Here is a 15,696-nt window from a genome sequence, read left to right on the forward strand (position 1 = left end):
TGCAATGTTACAAGTGCGCATGCCCGCAAGAAAAGCAAAAGAATGTGACAGGTTCAAATTGTGATTAACGTAAACTTATTTGCTCCGAAGAAAAATAACTTTTACTTTCGCGTTCAAAAAAGAAAGAAGCAGACTCTATAATCTGAAAAAGAAGGTAAGTAATCCTTTCGTTGCTTTTTTTGTTTTTTCATCTCACGGTCTTTCGTTTACTGATAATGAGAATTTAAACTGGTGGAACAGACTGCAGTGCAACCTCTTTTGAAGAGACTCAAGCATTTGGTTTCTTCCAGGTAAGGTTTCTTGCAACTGAAGCATTCGAAGTCCAGGAGCAATTTAAACCAATGAGACACAAATTGGGCGTCTTATCAGATCTCTTATAATTTCCAAAAACCGCTGAAATTTTTACCGAAAACCTTTTATCCACAAAGAACTATTTGAACCAAAACATGAAACAAAATCATTAGATTGAATGTCATCGCTTTTGCATTATAGTTTCAGCTAAATTTCGTGCGCCGAAATATAATAAACAAGTGTTTGCTGCTATAATGTGGAAATCGAGTTAATTACTAACATGTAAAAGTCTAGTGAACGCATAACCACTGGGCAGGTAAGATTTTTCTGCTTAAATCCGAATTCTTGAAACCTGGTTGAGATCTGAAACTGGGTTCAAATCGTCCTTAACTCGTTCATGATAATTCAATTAAATTACTTAGCGGAATTTATCTGTTGTATAAATGTCCATTTTCAGCTGTTCCCAATAATTCTGACCTAATGTAAAGCTCTTATAGTATATACCTAAGTTTAAGTTGTTATTGGTTTGGTTTGATTATTCAGTTTTAAAAGCAAGTTTTATTCTTAAGTATTCTCGATAAATATCAAACGTTTAGTTTTCCACATCTTCATTCTATACTATTGACATTAAATTAAAGTAATTTTTAATTTTGACATTTTAATAGCAGGTGTATCAATAACAACATGTGCTATTGACTGCTAGTGATTTACAATTTAGTATTCTTATTTACTTCTCAAACTCACTAATAATTCATAAAGATAAGACAATAGAAATTATGGCGACCGTGACCTTGTTTTGGACATGGGATCTTAAAGAACTTAATTCTCGTTGGTGATATATTTATTTAGATTTTATTTGACATTTGACGTCTGCTACACCTACGTAGCTGTTGTTCTCTACAGGCTTTGTACTCTTCTCAAAAACACTTACGTGACTTAGTCAGATTTCCTGTAGATTTTTCTGACTCCAAATACATAGGCTACCTGTTTTTCAACACATCCTTTTCTCAAATTGTCAGGGGACACCTGCGTCGTGAGTTGGTTACTTTTGAAACCTTTTTCGTATTTCTTTGATTTCCATACCCTAAATTTCAGTAACTTCAGTTTTCTTTTAATGCCTTCAATTAACAACACTTATTAACTCTAGAATGAACTATTTTTTTTGCAGCTATTCTAACCTTACTAGTCTTGAGGATATTCTAAACAGTATCGGTTTTTCTAAATCTCCGTAAAATTGCACTGACTAAGAACAATCCCTGGGCATTTTGTGAGTCTATAATACAACGTAATTGTTCTTCTCTCCACATTTTTTTCTAGGAGTAAATTAAAATGGTGTTGAGGCTTGTTGTACTTTTGTTCCTACTGGGCCTTGTACGAGGTGAATACATCATTCATATCCTTTATAACGTAATGGACCTTATCACGGTTTTCGACGCCATCTTGACGGATAGGCAAAGGGGTCAGAAATTAAACTGTTTCTGTGGGAATCCGATGGCAAATAACTTTTTCCAAACTTGAAATTTACACAAATTGTGAATCGCAACGTTAAAATACGAGGTAGAATATTGCATTCACCAAGTTTGAAGGATGTAGCTTGGCTAGAAGACGCTCAGCTAAATTTTCTGATTTTCCATACATTTGTCTGTAAATTTGGCTGGGTAGACGCGGTTCACGGGAAAAAAAATTACAATAGCAAATCACAGGCAAACTTTAAAAACCCTGTTTTTTAGTGACATTTTGAAGTGTGCGAAAGAATAACTAGTGATTTCATTCTTGCATTTGTGAGAAAAACATTTCTATTTCATTTTATAATTACCCGTGATTGTCTGTGATTTCGCGTACTACCTTTACTTACTACCTTTATTAAGTTCCTTTTTTCGCGTTATTAATTTTTCTCCCAAAACGTGAAAAATTCAAGTGCTATCGCGTAATGTTTTTTTTTTTCAATTTGGCAAATCTTTTTGTCGACAGATGCATCAACCTCAGCTCCTTCACCGCAGTCAATTAGAGCAGGTAACTTTGTATTCGTGATTATCCAAAGCAACGCATGACTTTTGTCATTGCCAAACGTAGATTTGATTGTATTACCCCGTTATCTGTTACCCATAAATTTAGTAATTTTTCTCTCTCGTTTCTTTGCCCCTTGTCGTCACTGTATGTCTTAGTTGTGTAAGTCGTGTAACTGTATTTGTTAGTAGTGTAAGTCGTTTAAATATTGTAATTTAAAAGTGCAAATAATTAGAGCAGTATAATGTAAATAGAGTTAGTGTTGTAAGTAAGCATTGGTTTCCCTTGTGTTATTGCAAATAAAAAAAAAATTTTTCTCTCTCGACGTCATTCTGTGAGCAGTTGCAATATTGTCCATAATTTTGACCATTCAAACTGAAAGTTACAAGTTTTCTTCGTCTTAAGCATGGCACATCCTTTGGGCCCTGTTAATACCCCCCACAAAGCTCAATATTTCCCTAGGAAGCTATGTTTTGCCCTAACAATAACAAGTTCGTTAACAGCAAAAACAATTTAGCAACCTTAAATTTCTGAAGGTTGTACTAGATATTGTGGTCAGGTCTCTGATGTCGTCATAATTATGGCTAAAGGAGCCCGTTAAAAAGACAAGAATATTTAGCTTAAGCTAAAAGAAAGTCACAGACATCTTTGCCTTACTAGAAAGAAACTATATGCGGATTCTTTAGAATGAAGAGATAAAATAAGCAGGTCAAATGGTTCCCTAATTATCCCTTAAAGAAAACCATACCAGTCATTCCGGAAAGAATCATATCAGAGATAACTATACAAACATTATATAATATCTCAGCTCGTCAGTTTAGATTTTCTTTTAGTGAAAACAAACAATGAAACAGGTCACTTCATTTATCCACAATGTAATGTCATTATGTTAAGTATTGTTACCAAATCGGAGACTGTTTTGGTAGATCTCTCAAGAACTTGATACTTGTTTCCGTTGCGGTACATTGCATTTCCATATTACTCATGTTTTTTTTTAACTTAACGGTCACAAGTATAATTAGTGAGCTTTCTTTTGCAACTTTTTCCTGAAAGATAACCGTATTGAAGCAATTTATCAAACACGAAAGAAAAAGTTTCACCACATTTCCAAACGCCGATCGAGAAGAAAGTCGAAAATATGACGCACAGCGGAGTACTACTTTTTTGACGAACTTCGAGGCTTTTTAATGTGGTGAAACACTGTTCTTAGTAAATATCTTCTCAGTCGAAACTAAAAGTGGAAAAATACGGAGACACAAGATCCTAAAACTCTACGCTAGTCAACACCAGGCATCCAAAACCGTCACAGTCATGATTTCGTTTTTTTTTAAAGTTGATGAATTACTAATGAGTTAAGCATTACTACTGCAACTTATTGTTTCAGTTCCGAGGCCAGGCTGTTCCTTGTCAAGTCAACCGGAATGCTCGCTGAAATTCAAGGGGGTTGGTTGTTTTAAAGACAAAACGGACTCAAGGGCGTTTCCTGAACTTCTTCTTACAGCAAGAGATCCCAAGTCAAAGGTTTACTTTGGAGAGAGAATAAATTGGAAAGATTGGGCAAACTTCATTGACAGGTAAAAGTGAAAAGTTATTTGATGGGTATATCAAAACATTTGTGTATGAAACGCGTTAAACCTGCTTTGAAAGAAAAATATGTGTGGTTGTTCCTGTTGTCGGCCAGTTGTGTTGTTGTTGTCGTAGTAAGCAAAAATGAAGATGGAAAACTTCAGAGTAAACGTTTTTTTTGTTGTTGTTTCAGCCAGAAAAAATTGAAACGTTGAAGTTTTTCGTTAGGGTCATCTTTAATGAAACGAAGCTATGTTTGTCTGATCATATAGGTTTACTTGCGAGTGCGCAGCAAAGGCAGAACAAAAGAACTTCGACTATTTTGGCACCGAGAACTATGGAGAGTGTTGGGGCGAAATGAATGCTGATTATAGTGTACACGGTCCGTCTGGGAGATGCACAATGGTTAAAAAAGATGATTGTGTTTTCGAGGCTTGTGATGAGAAGCGCAACGACTCCCGACTATGCGTTGGAGGCCCACTGGCTCTGTATGTCTACAAAATTAAACATAAACGTAAGCGAATTTGAGCACCTACTAGGAAAATGTCCCGAGAGTTTGACCCTGATTGATACTAACAATACTATGCCACCAGCCACCCACGAAAGGTAAAATAGCTGACGTTTTTCATCTTTCCCTTAATTGGAGATAAAACAAGCGTATTTTTAGATTAATTTCTGATTTTTGTTGCATGTAATTCAATCAACAGCACCATCAACTATGCCACCATCGACTAAACAACCTACCACGGGTAAAACATCTGACATTTTTTTCGTTTCTCCCTGAATTGCAAGTAAAATTAGGGTATTAGTATATAAATCATTAATCTCTCTAAACGTACGTGCTTTTGATTTCGTCAACAGCACCATCAACCATGCCACCTTCAACAAAACCACCAACCAAGGGTAAAAACACTAACATTTTTGGATTTTTTCCTGAATCATTAATGAAATTATAATAAACGTATTTATTTTTTTGGATTAATGAAAATGTTTTTCTTTGATTTTGTCCATAGAACCATCAACCATGCCACCTACGACAAAACCACCTACTAAGGGTAGAAAAAGTGACATTTTAGGATTTCTTCCTGAATTGTTAATGAAATTATGATAAACGTAATTTTGCTTCGATTATTAAAAATGCTTTTTTTTTTTAATTTTGTCAATAGAACCATCAACCATGTCACCTTCAACAAAACCATCTACCAAGGGTAGAAAAAGTGACATTTTAGGATTTCTTCTTGAATTGTTAATGAAGTTATAATAAACGTAATTTTGTTTCGATTATTAAAAATGTTTTTTTTTTATTTTGTCAATAGAACCATCAACCATGTCACCTTCAACAAAACCATCCACCAAGGGTAGAAAAAGTGACATTTTTGGATTTCTTCTTGAATTGTAAATGAAATTATAATAAACGTAATTTTGTTTCGATTATTAAAAAAATTGTTTTTTTATTTTGTCAATAGAACCATCAACCATGTTGCCTTCAACAAAACTACATACCAAGGGTAAAAAAACTGAAAGTAGTAGATTGTTCTTGAATGGTTAATGAAGTTACAACAATCGTATTTTTTGATTAAATTATTAAAAAGTTTTTTGTATATGATTTTGTCAATAGAACCATCAACTATGCCGCCTACGACCAAACCACTTACCAAGGGTAAAATAACTAACATTTTTCGATTTTTTCTTGAATTGTTGGTGAAATAACAATAAGCAATTCTTTTTTTTAAATTAGACTATTAAAGATTTTTCTGTGATTTTGTCAATAGAACCATCAACTATGCCACCTTCAACCAAACCACCTACCAAGGGTAAAATAACTAACAGTAATGGTTCTTCTTGGATAATTAATGAAATTACAATAATCGTTTTTTTTCGACTATATTATTAAAATGTTTTTCCGTGATTTTGTCAATAGAGCCATCAACTATGCCGCCTTCAACAAAACCACCTACCGAGGGTAAATTAACTGAATTTGTTTTTCTATTTCACCTAGAATTGATTTTGCGCGCTGCAGGATACTTTCTAAAACATTCTTTTTTTGCTAACAGGACCATCAATTATGTCACCCTCAACGCAGCCACCAACCCAGGGTAAATTGACTGATATTTGCTTTGCATTTCTTCTAGAGGTAGAAGTAAAACTAGCTTGTTGTTACATTTGTTTCCAAAGCGAAATAAAATATGCAAAAATGTCAGCATGCTGATCGGCTGACACAACATCAAAATCCCAAACAGTGCAGAAAGTTGAAATTAAATTGCATGTGTATTAGTGACAAGTAATCAAATTCTCGCGCAATTTGGAATAAATAAGCACTTATAGATTTTTAAAAGGCTTCAGATTTAGTCTGAAAGATTTACTTGTGGTAATGTACTTCAAATCGTACTCAAAATCACTTGGTAACCTATACAACACGTTTTATAATTATGTCAACAGGACCATCAACTATGCCAGCCACAACCCAGCCTCCAACCAAGGGTAAAATGATTGATATTTTTTTTCTTCTGTTCTTGGATTAAATTTAGCTTGTTGCTATATTGGTTTCCAAATAACAAGTTTTACAATTTTGTCAACAGCATCATCAACTATGGCACCCACAACGCAACCTCCAACCAAGAGTAAAATAACTGATGTTTTTTTCCTTTTCTTCTTGAATTAGCAGTAAATTGAGTTTGTTGCTGTACTAGTTTCCATATAACATGTTTTACAATTTTGTTAACAGCACCATCAACTATGCCACCAACAACCCAGCCACCAACCAAGGGTAAAATAACCGATATTTGTTTTTCTTTCTTCTTGAATCAAATTTAGCTTGTCCTTATATTAATTTCCAAATAACATGTTTTACAATTTTGCCAACAGCACCATCAACTATGCCACCCACAAGCCAGCCTCCAACAAAGGGTAACCAAACTCGCACTTATGGTATTTTTCAAACAGTTTTCCCCAGTGTGCTTGAGGTAGTATATCAAACACGAAAGACCGTGTTTGACCACATTTCGAAACACCAAGAAGATAGTTGAAAATACGACGCGCAGCGCAGTATTTTTGACGAACTTCTAGGTGTTTGTAAACGTGGTCAAGCACTCTCCTGTGTGCTTGATATACCTTCTCAATTGAAACTAAAAGTAAGGAGAAAACGAAGAAATAAAATCGTAAAAATCTATGCTAATTAATATCAGATATGAAAAAACCCGACATAGTCACGATTTCCTTTGTTTAAACTGCATGAATTATAAATGAGTTTGAGAAATAAAATTAGTTTGTCGTGAGATTCGTTTCCAAAACCCAGTTTGTGATTTTGCAATAAGGACCATCAACTATGTCACCTTCCACTAAGCCATTTAACAACGGTAAAATATGTAGTCTACTGATTGTCCTTTCTAATTCTTAGGCTAGTTTCAAAATATGTTCGTAATTCTGCCCACAGAAACAACAACACTGCCAACATCGACAACGCCACCTTTTAAGGGTAAAATAACTGTCATTTTCGAATCACTCCTTGTAATTTTAGCTAAATTTCAAGCGCTACTTTTTTCATTAACTTTTCTTTAAGCATGTTTGTGGTTATGTCAACAGAAACACCTACTGGGCCAGCTACAACACAGTCACCTACAACAGAGTCACCTACAATAGGTAAAAATTACTTAAAATGTTTTACTTAACCTAATTGGCAAGTATACTTGTTACTAACCCGGAGTAATGTATTTCTTCTTTCTTGGCGCGCACAGTTAATTCTTCATCCTCTCGATTTTTCCCACAAGAATGTCTGAGACTGGCCCACAAAATTTCCATGTCGATGACGTAACCCCCCAAAGATCGTTGTATGGTGTCTGATTGGTTGTTACGAACAAAAATTCGAACCTGGGCAATAACTAATCCGACAATTTAGGGAACTCTGTAGATCCAGGTCATCCTCTTCGTTTTTTTTTTTCTAAAGTTTGGCCTTAATCTTGCCAGTAGTCGTCATCTTTGTCAATTTTCGACGTCTAATTACTGATCTTCTGCTCTCCTCTGAAGACCTCGGGCGAAATTCGACCACTTTTAACATGTCTGAGATGATTGTCGACTACTATTTTGAAGTTTCCTTCAATTAATTCGAAGTAATATATACAAGACATGGATCAAAACGCCGAGTAGGGAGGAGAAAATACGATGCGTTGCGGAATATTGTAAACGAAATTCGAGGTGGTTGGAAATATGGTCAAACACTGTCTTGAGTGAAATATCTTCTCGACCGCGAAACTAGAACTAAGGAGAAAACGGAGAAATACAGTCGCAAAAATCCATGCTAATTAACTGAGATGAGATATCCGAACCAACTACCGTTAGCATAAGACCTAATTTAATTTAATTTGATTTGATTTAATTTAATATGATGTAATTTAATTTGCGCCCATGGTCTTTAACGGACTCAACCACATAAAATAAAGATAACTAGCCATCTCGTATCTATGTTGTATGTTACAACCCACTTTTCACTGAGTTCGCTAAGTTACTTATCGTTACATTTGTTTTAATATGTTTCGTGTTTCAAAATTATTTCATCACCTTTTTAAAATTGCAGGCTGAACGATTAATTAGACTTTTGAGCTTTTTTCCACTGTCATAGCCTTGTTCAGTACTGTTCAGATTAGTTTTATGAATATATATTTTAAATACTTCACTCATATTTTGAAAGATAACTTTTAAAGAAGTAGTTCTGCGCTTTATATCAACAGCAGGACCACCACCGTCGCCTCCACCAGTGGCCACTACGAAGCAGCCAATCACCTTACCGATAGAAGAAGAGGACGAGTGTGAGGAGTAATCAATTAAGTCTTTTACAATGACTGTATGTGCTTTGATGACTGAGTAAGAAAGTGCACAAATTAAATGAAATAAAGTCATGCAGTTGTAACAGAAAGGGTATCTCTCATTGCCTTTGTTTTAAACGATCCGGCTATCATTTAAGATTTGAATTCATGGGTGAACTATTTACATAGAGGTGCATTGCGTCCAATTGAGAAAAGGCTGGTTCTTACTAGCGCACAAGCATAAGCAAAAGCCGACATACGCATGTCGCAGCAATACGGATTTGAAACTGGTCACTCACAGGTGCAAACACCGATGACACAATTCCGTTAACATTGAAGTTTCACCCTTAGCCTGTACTTTGGCACCTCTTTTCCACTAAGCTCAGAAATCTTCCCCAAGTACAGCACGTTTATTTACATTCCTTTCGATGTCAGCTCATCATAGTAGTCTCTCTACTGTTGACTGACTGTATGTAGTATTTCTGGTCACGTGGTTTTAGTTATCACCAGGAAAACATTGCAATCTACCCTCGATCTATATACTAATTAAACGCTTAATGTTTGGCAAGTACTGATTCAATGATAATTGCATTTACTCGTTACCTTGATAAACCATATAGGCTCGCACGCGGCGTTATAGGATTAGACACATTTTACAAAACCATACAAATGCAACATGCGGATACACGGATATGTAAAAATTGTACTAACCAGAAAAAATAAACATATACGACATGAATTAATCTTCTTGAGTCTAGCAAAGTGCAATTTGGCACTAATTTACAAAGTTCCTTCACCAACGCGAATAATTCAAGTTTCTGCATCATTGCACACCTGAGATTTTTGCGTACTTACTCACCGCCGTGAACCGATGATGAGCTCAGCTACGCTTTTGCGCCATTTCCTTTGAAACAAGATATTGGTGACTTAGATCAAACGCTTTACCAGACATGACAGGTGGCGTCTTGAAATTTGGTAGCATGTGAATTAATACAGAAAAAACACCGTTATTTTGTTAGAGCTAGGTGGGAGGGGGAACAAAAGGATGGCGAGAACCCGGGAGATTAGGAGGTGGGTGACGAAAGGACTTTAAAGCCGCTATAGAGATTAATAAAGGAGCTAGAACCCGGAATATAAACCAGAAGCGGGAAGTTCGGGTCCATTCCTCCTGACTTCTTTTCATCTCATGTACTAACGCCCTTCTTCCCTTCAATACTTCGTTACACTCTTATTCCCTTAAAACTCATTTAAAAGCAGCCCCTTCGTGCAAAGTAAAAGCATCTCATATCTATCAAAATGGAATGTTTTAAAATTAGTGTTACTCATTCTCGTCCCCAGAGCCCACGATCCTTCTGGCCTACGGCAGTGATCGAGAGCTCTGGGCTGGTCCAACACCGGAAGTCCGCGATTCACGGACTTCCCGTCAAATCTGGCAAATCTGATTGGCTGAGAAAACGAAACGAATACTCTGCGCATGCTCAGAAAGTCGGGTCTGGCCAGAGCTCTCGATCCCTGCCGCAGGCCAGAAGGATCGTGGGCTCTGGGGGCGAGAATGAGTGTTACTCGTATCGATTTCGTTTCGCGGGCCATATTAAGCTTTCCAACCTTGGAGGGCGCATGTAACCTTTTGGCCGTTTTTGTTTTCTTTTAATTAAGCTCTTGTCTCTGATATTGGCATACCCGATAGCTTGCTATGATTAAACAAATACTTGCTTTTCGCTGCCTAACATAGGTTAATGTAATTTATGAAGATGACACGGCGAAATAAGCTTTTGATTGAGGGCAGGTCTTGTTACGACGTTTTACGGTGTAAGATTAAAAGTGCTGCAATTTTATCAAGAAACACAAGTTAAACAGTATAATCTTATGTTTTTAATTAAAGTTATTGTTTCCAAACTAAGAGCCCAAAACCAAAGCAAACAAACCATAGAAACGTGTTCATCACCACGTGTAATTCTGATGACGACATTCTTTTATTCACAATACGGAGACTTGCAGTATTAAGAAATACTTGTGATCGCTGTTAATTACCCCAAGTCTGGTCTGACTAATCAACGAGGAATCAACTTAGCTCTCTGAAGAAAAGAAGGTATGTTGTAGATGTTGAAACACTTTCCACTAGGATTGAACTGCTTCTTAAAATAATCCCAGGATGAGACTAAATAACCGAATGTCTTACAATTTCTTAAGTGTCGCTCTGTGCATACTTGGCCAAATCAACTGAAGGAAAATTGCTCTTTTACCACGTTAAGCTAAAATTTTAAGCACGAGATTAATTACAGATATGGCAGGTTTGAGATCACAGTTCAAAGTTAGGCAAACGCTACTTAGTGTCCGAAATTTTTTCTCTGCGATGAGTAACCTTAAACTCTTTACTTTAGCAATTTTCTTGATGCCATTAACCTAGATGCACTAGTGATTAACCCAATATCCATATTAAATTTACATCCGAGAAAAATCAATTCTCAGGGATTATAGCGAGAAATGTTGAACGACAGTTATAATACCTTAACTCGTGCAATGTGTTAGAATCCCGGCGATTTTCAATGGAATCTCGTTCGAATCTCGTTGTTATCTTGCTCTCGAGAGCTTCCAACTGGTGCCCAAAGATTACGAACACCCTTAAGTCTTAGAAAGCCTAAAAATAAAGAATAGTCCAGGTTTTAAATGCCAGATTTGTTCGCAATCGCCCACGAAAGCTTTTGAAACACGGAGTTTCTTTGACCAGCAAAAAAAAGCATAAACAACCGCATTTTATTCTTTATTGAATACCTCGCAAAGTTTTTATAGCAGTGCAGGTCACCATATCTCAGTTGAAAGGGCAAACAAATACTTGCCAGAAATAGCAAGGTTGCCTTCAAAGAAACTGATACTAATGGTTTCTGTAGCATGAAGCGGCTAGGAGTATTTCTACTCTCCCTGGACACTCCCCCGCAATTTGTTAGGTTTCCCCAACAATTCGCCGATACCCATTTATACACCTGGGTGGAGAGAGGCACTGTGAGAGTTAAGTGCCTTGCCCAAGAACACAACACAATGTCCCCAGCCAGGGCTCGAACCCGGACCGCTCGCTCCGGGAACGAGGGCACTAACCATGACGCCACCGCGCCTCTCATTCACGCCACACACCGGACGTTAATTGAAAACGCATATAATTAATGGTAGCATAATTAGTTAATCCACTGGCAATAATATAAAACATATTTCTTTTCTTTCTAGGATCAAGTCATGACTTTGAAGATTGGTGTGTTCTTGCTCTTGCTAAAGCTCACACAAGGTAAAAAGAAATACTCAAATTAGATTCACACAGATTTTTCCTTTTCTCGAGCCACGACATTTACTTATAAGCAAGAAAGAGAAAGCAAGAAGTCTCGTCTACCTTGAAATAAATCAGTAAATCAATAATTCAGTAGAAAAAGTATTCACTGAAAAAAAATCTCGGGCTCGTAGTCTGTTTATAAAATATGACCAATCGAGAAAATTACTTAATTGTGATTGACTGAGAGCCAGCAAATTTGTCATTCATTTTTAATTTGCATTTCTCTGCAAATTAACGCGCGCGTGTTTCGTAGTTTTCTGAAAAATAGCATGAAAGCGAGAGCAATCAAGTATCTACACTACTCTTGATATTTGAAAATTCTTTCCATCTCTACTTGCCTAAAGGCTCGTACAAGTTTGAAAGAATAACCACTCCTATGACCACTCCAATGTCACTCGTAGTGTAAATCCTGAATTTTTAAGGATAGACTCGTTAACTTTCAATGACTCTGAACGGCAATTTAATTTCAGGAGTAGCAGATGATTGCTATACCAAGCCTGTAGGAATTTCGGACCTAAGAAAAATTCCTGATAATCAGATGACAGCGTCCTCTCAGTATAACCATGGTTACCAGGCTGCTTATGGTCGACTCAATGGTGACAGGGGCGATGGCTGGTGTGCCAAAGAAGCCGGTAAAAATGACGATTGGCTGCAGGTTGATCTTGGAAAAACTATTGCACTGTGTGCTATTGCTACTCAGGGAGACAGAAATGGTAATGAATGGGTTACAGCCTTCAAGCTGTCTTCTTCATCAGATGCTCAAACCTGGACACCTTACAAGGATGCAAATGACATGGAAGTGGTGAGATCTGTTTTAGTTTTTAATAAAAACTATAAAACTTATAATTTCAACTCGGTTACGATTACGATAACGTATATTTTCAAGAAAGAGAGAAGGAATAGTGAGAGGGTTAATCCCCCATAGAAGCCTTTTTGCAAGGGTAATCCCGGCCCTCTCAAACTGTTTTTTGGACACGTACGATATCCAAATCTTTCGCAGATAACATTACCACGGGCTTTGTGTGGATGTTTTGGTGAAGGGTGACAATGCGTGTAAAGCTGCTTGGGTTGTCCACGTGATCAAAATCCTCGCTACATGATTGGCTATTTCTATTCCTTCCCCCACCCCCCACCCTGGGACTTCCGAAACCGGGAGGGATCTAAACAAATTGAGAGAGGGATTAATTTGGAAATGAGGCCATTATGGGGTACGTATTGACTATCTACCCTTCATATTCTCTCTTTTCAGGACAATTTGAAGGATGAACAGTGAATCCATCATATTTTGGCTAGCTATTTTTTTTTATAGTTTTAATAGTTGTAAGCTAAAAAGGATCTCTTACAATCTTAAAACTCTCTCAACTGACAGGAATTTCACAGGCAAGGCGACAGCAACACAGTTGACCAACACAAGTTACCAGTGATAGTGAATGCAAGGTACCTCCGTTTTAATCCAACCCAGCGACATGCTTGGAACTGTCTCAGAGTGGAGGCTTATGGAACCGAAGGTAAGTTGCTGCCCTTTAGAACTTACTAACCTCCTTGACGCCATGCCAAATTTTTAATCTCAGTTTTGTTATATGCGTTTTCGTAATATTCTCAGAAACGTTCTTGAAACTTCTAATTGAAGAGAAACAAATTCTGAAGCACAACCATCAACGCTAAACAACAACAACTCCATGTACAAGGGCAGGAATGTGGCACCTTTAGATGCAGCTGTATGGCTAATTGGGCACAACAAAATATGCAATAACACAGATGTACTTTACTGATTGCACAAAAATATAGTGCCAAAAAGTTTGTACCCAACCAGACACGGGAATTTAAGTGACCCCCGTCTCGCCGAATTTTGATTTTACTTTTTGCCTCTGTTTACTAAGAATTTCTTTTTATATTACTTGTCTTGGATTAATAATTGATACATGTACCTTGATTCATTGTTGACCCATACAGCAGGTTTTTTCTCAGTTGTAAAGAGTATATATATTTGCCTTGCGTTCCTAAATCTTACTGAGTGCTATCAACTGTCTAGTAATACATTCTTTTCTTTGCTTTGGGAGGCAAGAACCGTGCTCTTTTTGAACTCGTTTCTCAAACGTTTCACCAACATATTAGTAGTTCAGATAATCAAATTATTGCGCGTGCAATTTGGAATAAATAAGCACTAGTAAATTTTCAGACTGAAACGAATTGCACAAGCCCATATGGCGAGTGCAAGTGCAATCGTTGAAAAATTTGCTGGTGCATATTTATTCCAAATAGCACAAAAAGAATCATTTGATTACTTATTAATATTATTCGTGCAATTCAATTTCAACTTTCTGCACTCAGTTTCAACGTTTTGCACCCAATTTCAGGGGAGCAAGGATGACGCAGTGGTGAAAGTTCTTGCCTCCCGCCCGCAATGTGGCTCGCGGGTTCGATTCCGGCCCGGTGCCATATGTGGGTTGAGTTTGTTGTTGGCTCTCGCCTTGCTTCGAGGTTTTTCTTCAGGTACTCCAGTTTTCCTCCCCCACATAATTCTCCCCCAAATTCCAACTCTACCAGGATAGAGGACTCGGATGAAAATGTGGCTTTCACTCTAAATATTTAATTAATTGGCTAATTAATTAATTTATTTAATTTCAACTTGCGACACTGTTCGGGGTTAACGGACGCGCTCTCAGACAATAAGCATGCTGAAATCTTTGCATGTATATTAATAATACATATATTGTGTTCTCCCTCCATAGCATCCTTCAAAGAAGAACCCGAATACAGCTGTGAGCAAGCATAACTCACTGTAGCATTAAAAATAACTGGCCTTATTATCCAACTTATAAAAATACTAAAATGCGTGATATTAGCATAGCAACGCTGATATTTAGTCGAGTGTTTTAGCTGTCATAGCAGGAAACTGGAAGAAACACATTGCTAATAAGTTTACCTTTGATAAAGGCCAAGGAACCACCGTAATGCATTTGGAAAACTGATTTTGAGCGAGTTATTTTGGAGCAGGGCGGGACCTCATTTTTCACTTCAAAAAGACACTCATAGCATCAGCCGTTTACAAATCTGTTGCGGTGGTTAGCCTTCGTAAATAAATGAACTTCAATAAATGCATGTAGTTTTGTCTAAATGAAATAAAAAAGGCCAGCTATTTACTTAACTGAGGGTATTTCTTTCGCTTTCCTTGCTTCAGGACCACTGAAATGAATCAATCTACTATCTGCTTCTGCCCGATCAATATTCAACGGACCAGGATTATAACTAAATCGACCGAGAAACACTATTCACTTGACTCTGAAGATGACTTCTGCTCAGGCTGTCGAAACGTCAATCACCGACAACAGTTCTTTTCAGAAATACCCTCCGTCGGATGATCTCACAAGACGAACTACTGATACCCCTGGGTTCAAACCTTTACCGCAAACTACTGTTTTTCTTTAGCAAACATTGAAAAAGATACCGAAATTATTCAATCCTTTTTTTCCAAAGGCTCCCAAATCTAAATGCTAAATCTCGCAGTAATTCCCACGATTCATCCAATATTCAGTGCAGTTTGTGAAAAATTGATAGCAACAAATGAAAATTGGCGCAATTATAAACTTCAGTCACTTACAAGGAGAAAAATCTTACGTGTGTAGACCTCTGTGAAAGATACCGTCCAATTATATCTTTCATACGTCGAGCTAAGATTTTGATGACGTAAAATGAGCTGAAAGTTGGTGAAAT

The 15,696-nt window shown here is 37.0% G+C and overlaps 3 protein-coding genes across 3 annotated transcripts in view; 2 read left to right on the top strand and 1 right to left on the bottom strand.

The window, feature by feature from the left end:
* The window catches only part of LOC149097048 (uncharacterized), a 347,996-nt gene that overhangs the window by 256,904 nt on the left and 75,396 nt on the right, over window positions 1–15,696 (bottom strand). The gene's annotated exons all lie outside the window — the stretch shown is intronic.
* Window positions 1,127–8,773, top strand: LOC110048396 (uncharacterized). The gene is made up of 21 exons (XM_089280456.1): window positions 1,127–1,669; window positions 2,263–2,304; window positions 3,683–3,872; window positions 4,137–4,378; window positions 4,572–4,613; window positions 4,726–4,767; window positions 4,878–4,919; window positions 5,031–5,072; window positions 5,181–5,222; window positions 5,331–5,372; window positions 5,483–5,524; window positions 5,637–5,678; window positions 5,786–5,827; window positions 5,919–5,960; window positions 6,304–6,345; window positions 6,444–6,485; window positions 6,590–6,631; window positions 6,730–6,771; window positions 7,298–7,339; window positions 7,447–7,503; window positions 8,589–8,773. The coding sequence occupies exons 1-21, from the start codon at window positions 1,621–1,623 to the stop codon at window positions 8,675–8,677; spliced, it is 1,299 nt and encodes a 432-aa protein (XP_089136582.1). The 5' UTR covers window positions 1,127–1,620; the 3' UTR covers window positions 8,678–8,773.
* Window positions 10,574–15,130, top strand: LOC110048353 (putative carboxypeptidase X1). Its single transcript, XM_020754136.2, has 5 exons — window positions 10,574–10,752; window positions 11,883–11,940; window positions 12,453–12,784; window positions 13,352–13,490; window positions 14,715–15,130. The coding sequence occupies exons 2-5, from the start codon at window positions 11,892–11,894 to the stop codon at window positions 14,756–14,758; spliced, it is 564 nt and encodes a 187-aa protein (XP_020609795.2). The 5' UTR covers window positions 10,574–10,752; window positions 11,883–11,891; the 3' UTR covers window positions 14,759–15,130.

Source organism: Orbicella faveolata, unplaced genomic scaffold, assembly GCF_042242905.1.
Source record: "Orbicella faveolata isolate gen_17 unplaced genomic scaffold, um_ofav_v1 contig_47, whole genome shotgun sequence".
Taxonomy (NCBI): Eukaryota; Metazoa; Cnidaria; class Anthozoa; order Scleractinia; family Merulinidae; genus Orbicella; species Orbicella faveolata.

What these genes read in the sequence shown, in the direction of transcription:
- LOC110048396 (XM_089280456.1), top strand. Translation starts at nt 1,621, where the DNA reads ATGGTGTTGAGGCTTGTTGTACTTTTGTTCCTACTGGGCCTTGTACGA. An exon ending in GACAAAACCACCTACTAAGG is followed by an intron (nt 4,920 to 5,030) that starts GTAGAAAAAGTG and finishes TTTTGTCAATAG; the next exon opens with AACCATCAACCATGTCACCT. An exon ending in AACAAAACCATCCACCAAGG is followed by an intron (nt 5,223 to 5,330) that starts GTAGAAAAAGTG and finishes TTTTGTCAATAG; the next exon opens with AACCATCAACCATGTTGCCT.
- LOC110048353 (XM_020754136.2), top strand. Translation starts at nt 11,892, where the DNA reads ATGACTTTGAAGATTGGTGTGTTCTTGCTCTTGCTAAAGCTCACACAA. An exon ending in CTTGCTAAAGCTCACACAAG is followed by an intron (nt 11,941 to 12,452) that starts GTAAAAAGAAAT and finishes ATTTAATTTCAG; the next exon opens with GAGTAGCAGATGATTGCTAT. An exon ending in ATGCAAATGACATGGAAGTG is followed by an intron (nt 12,785 to 13,351) that starts GTGAGATCTGTT and finishes CTCAACTGACAG; the next exon opens with GAATTTCACAGGCAAGGCGA.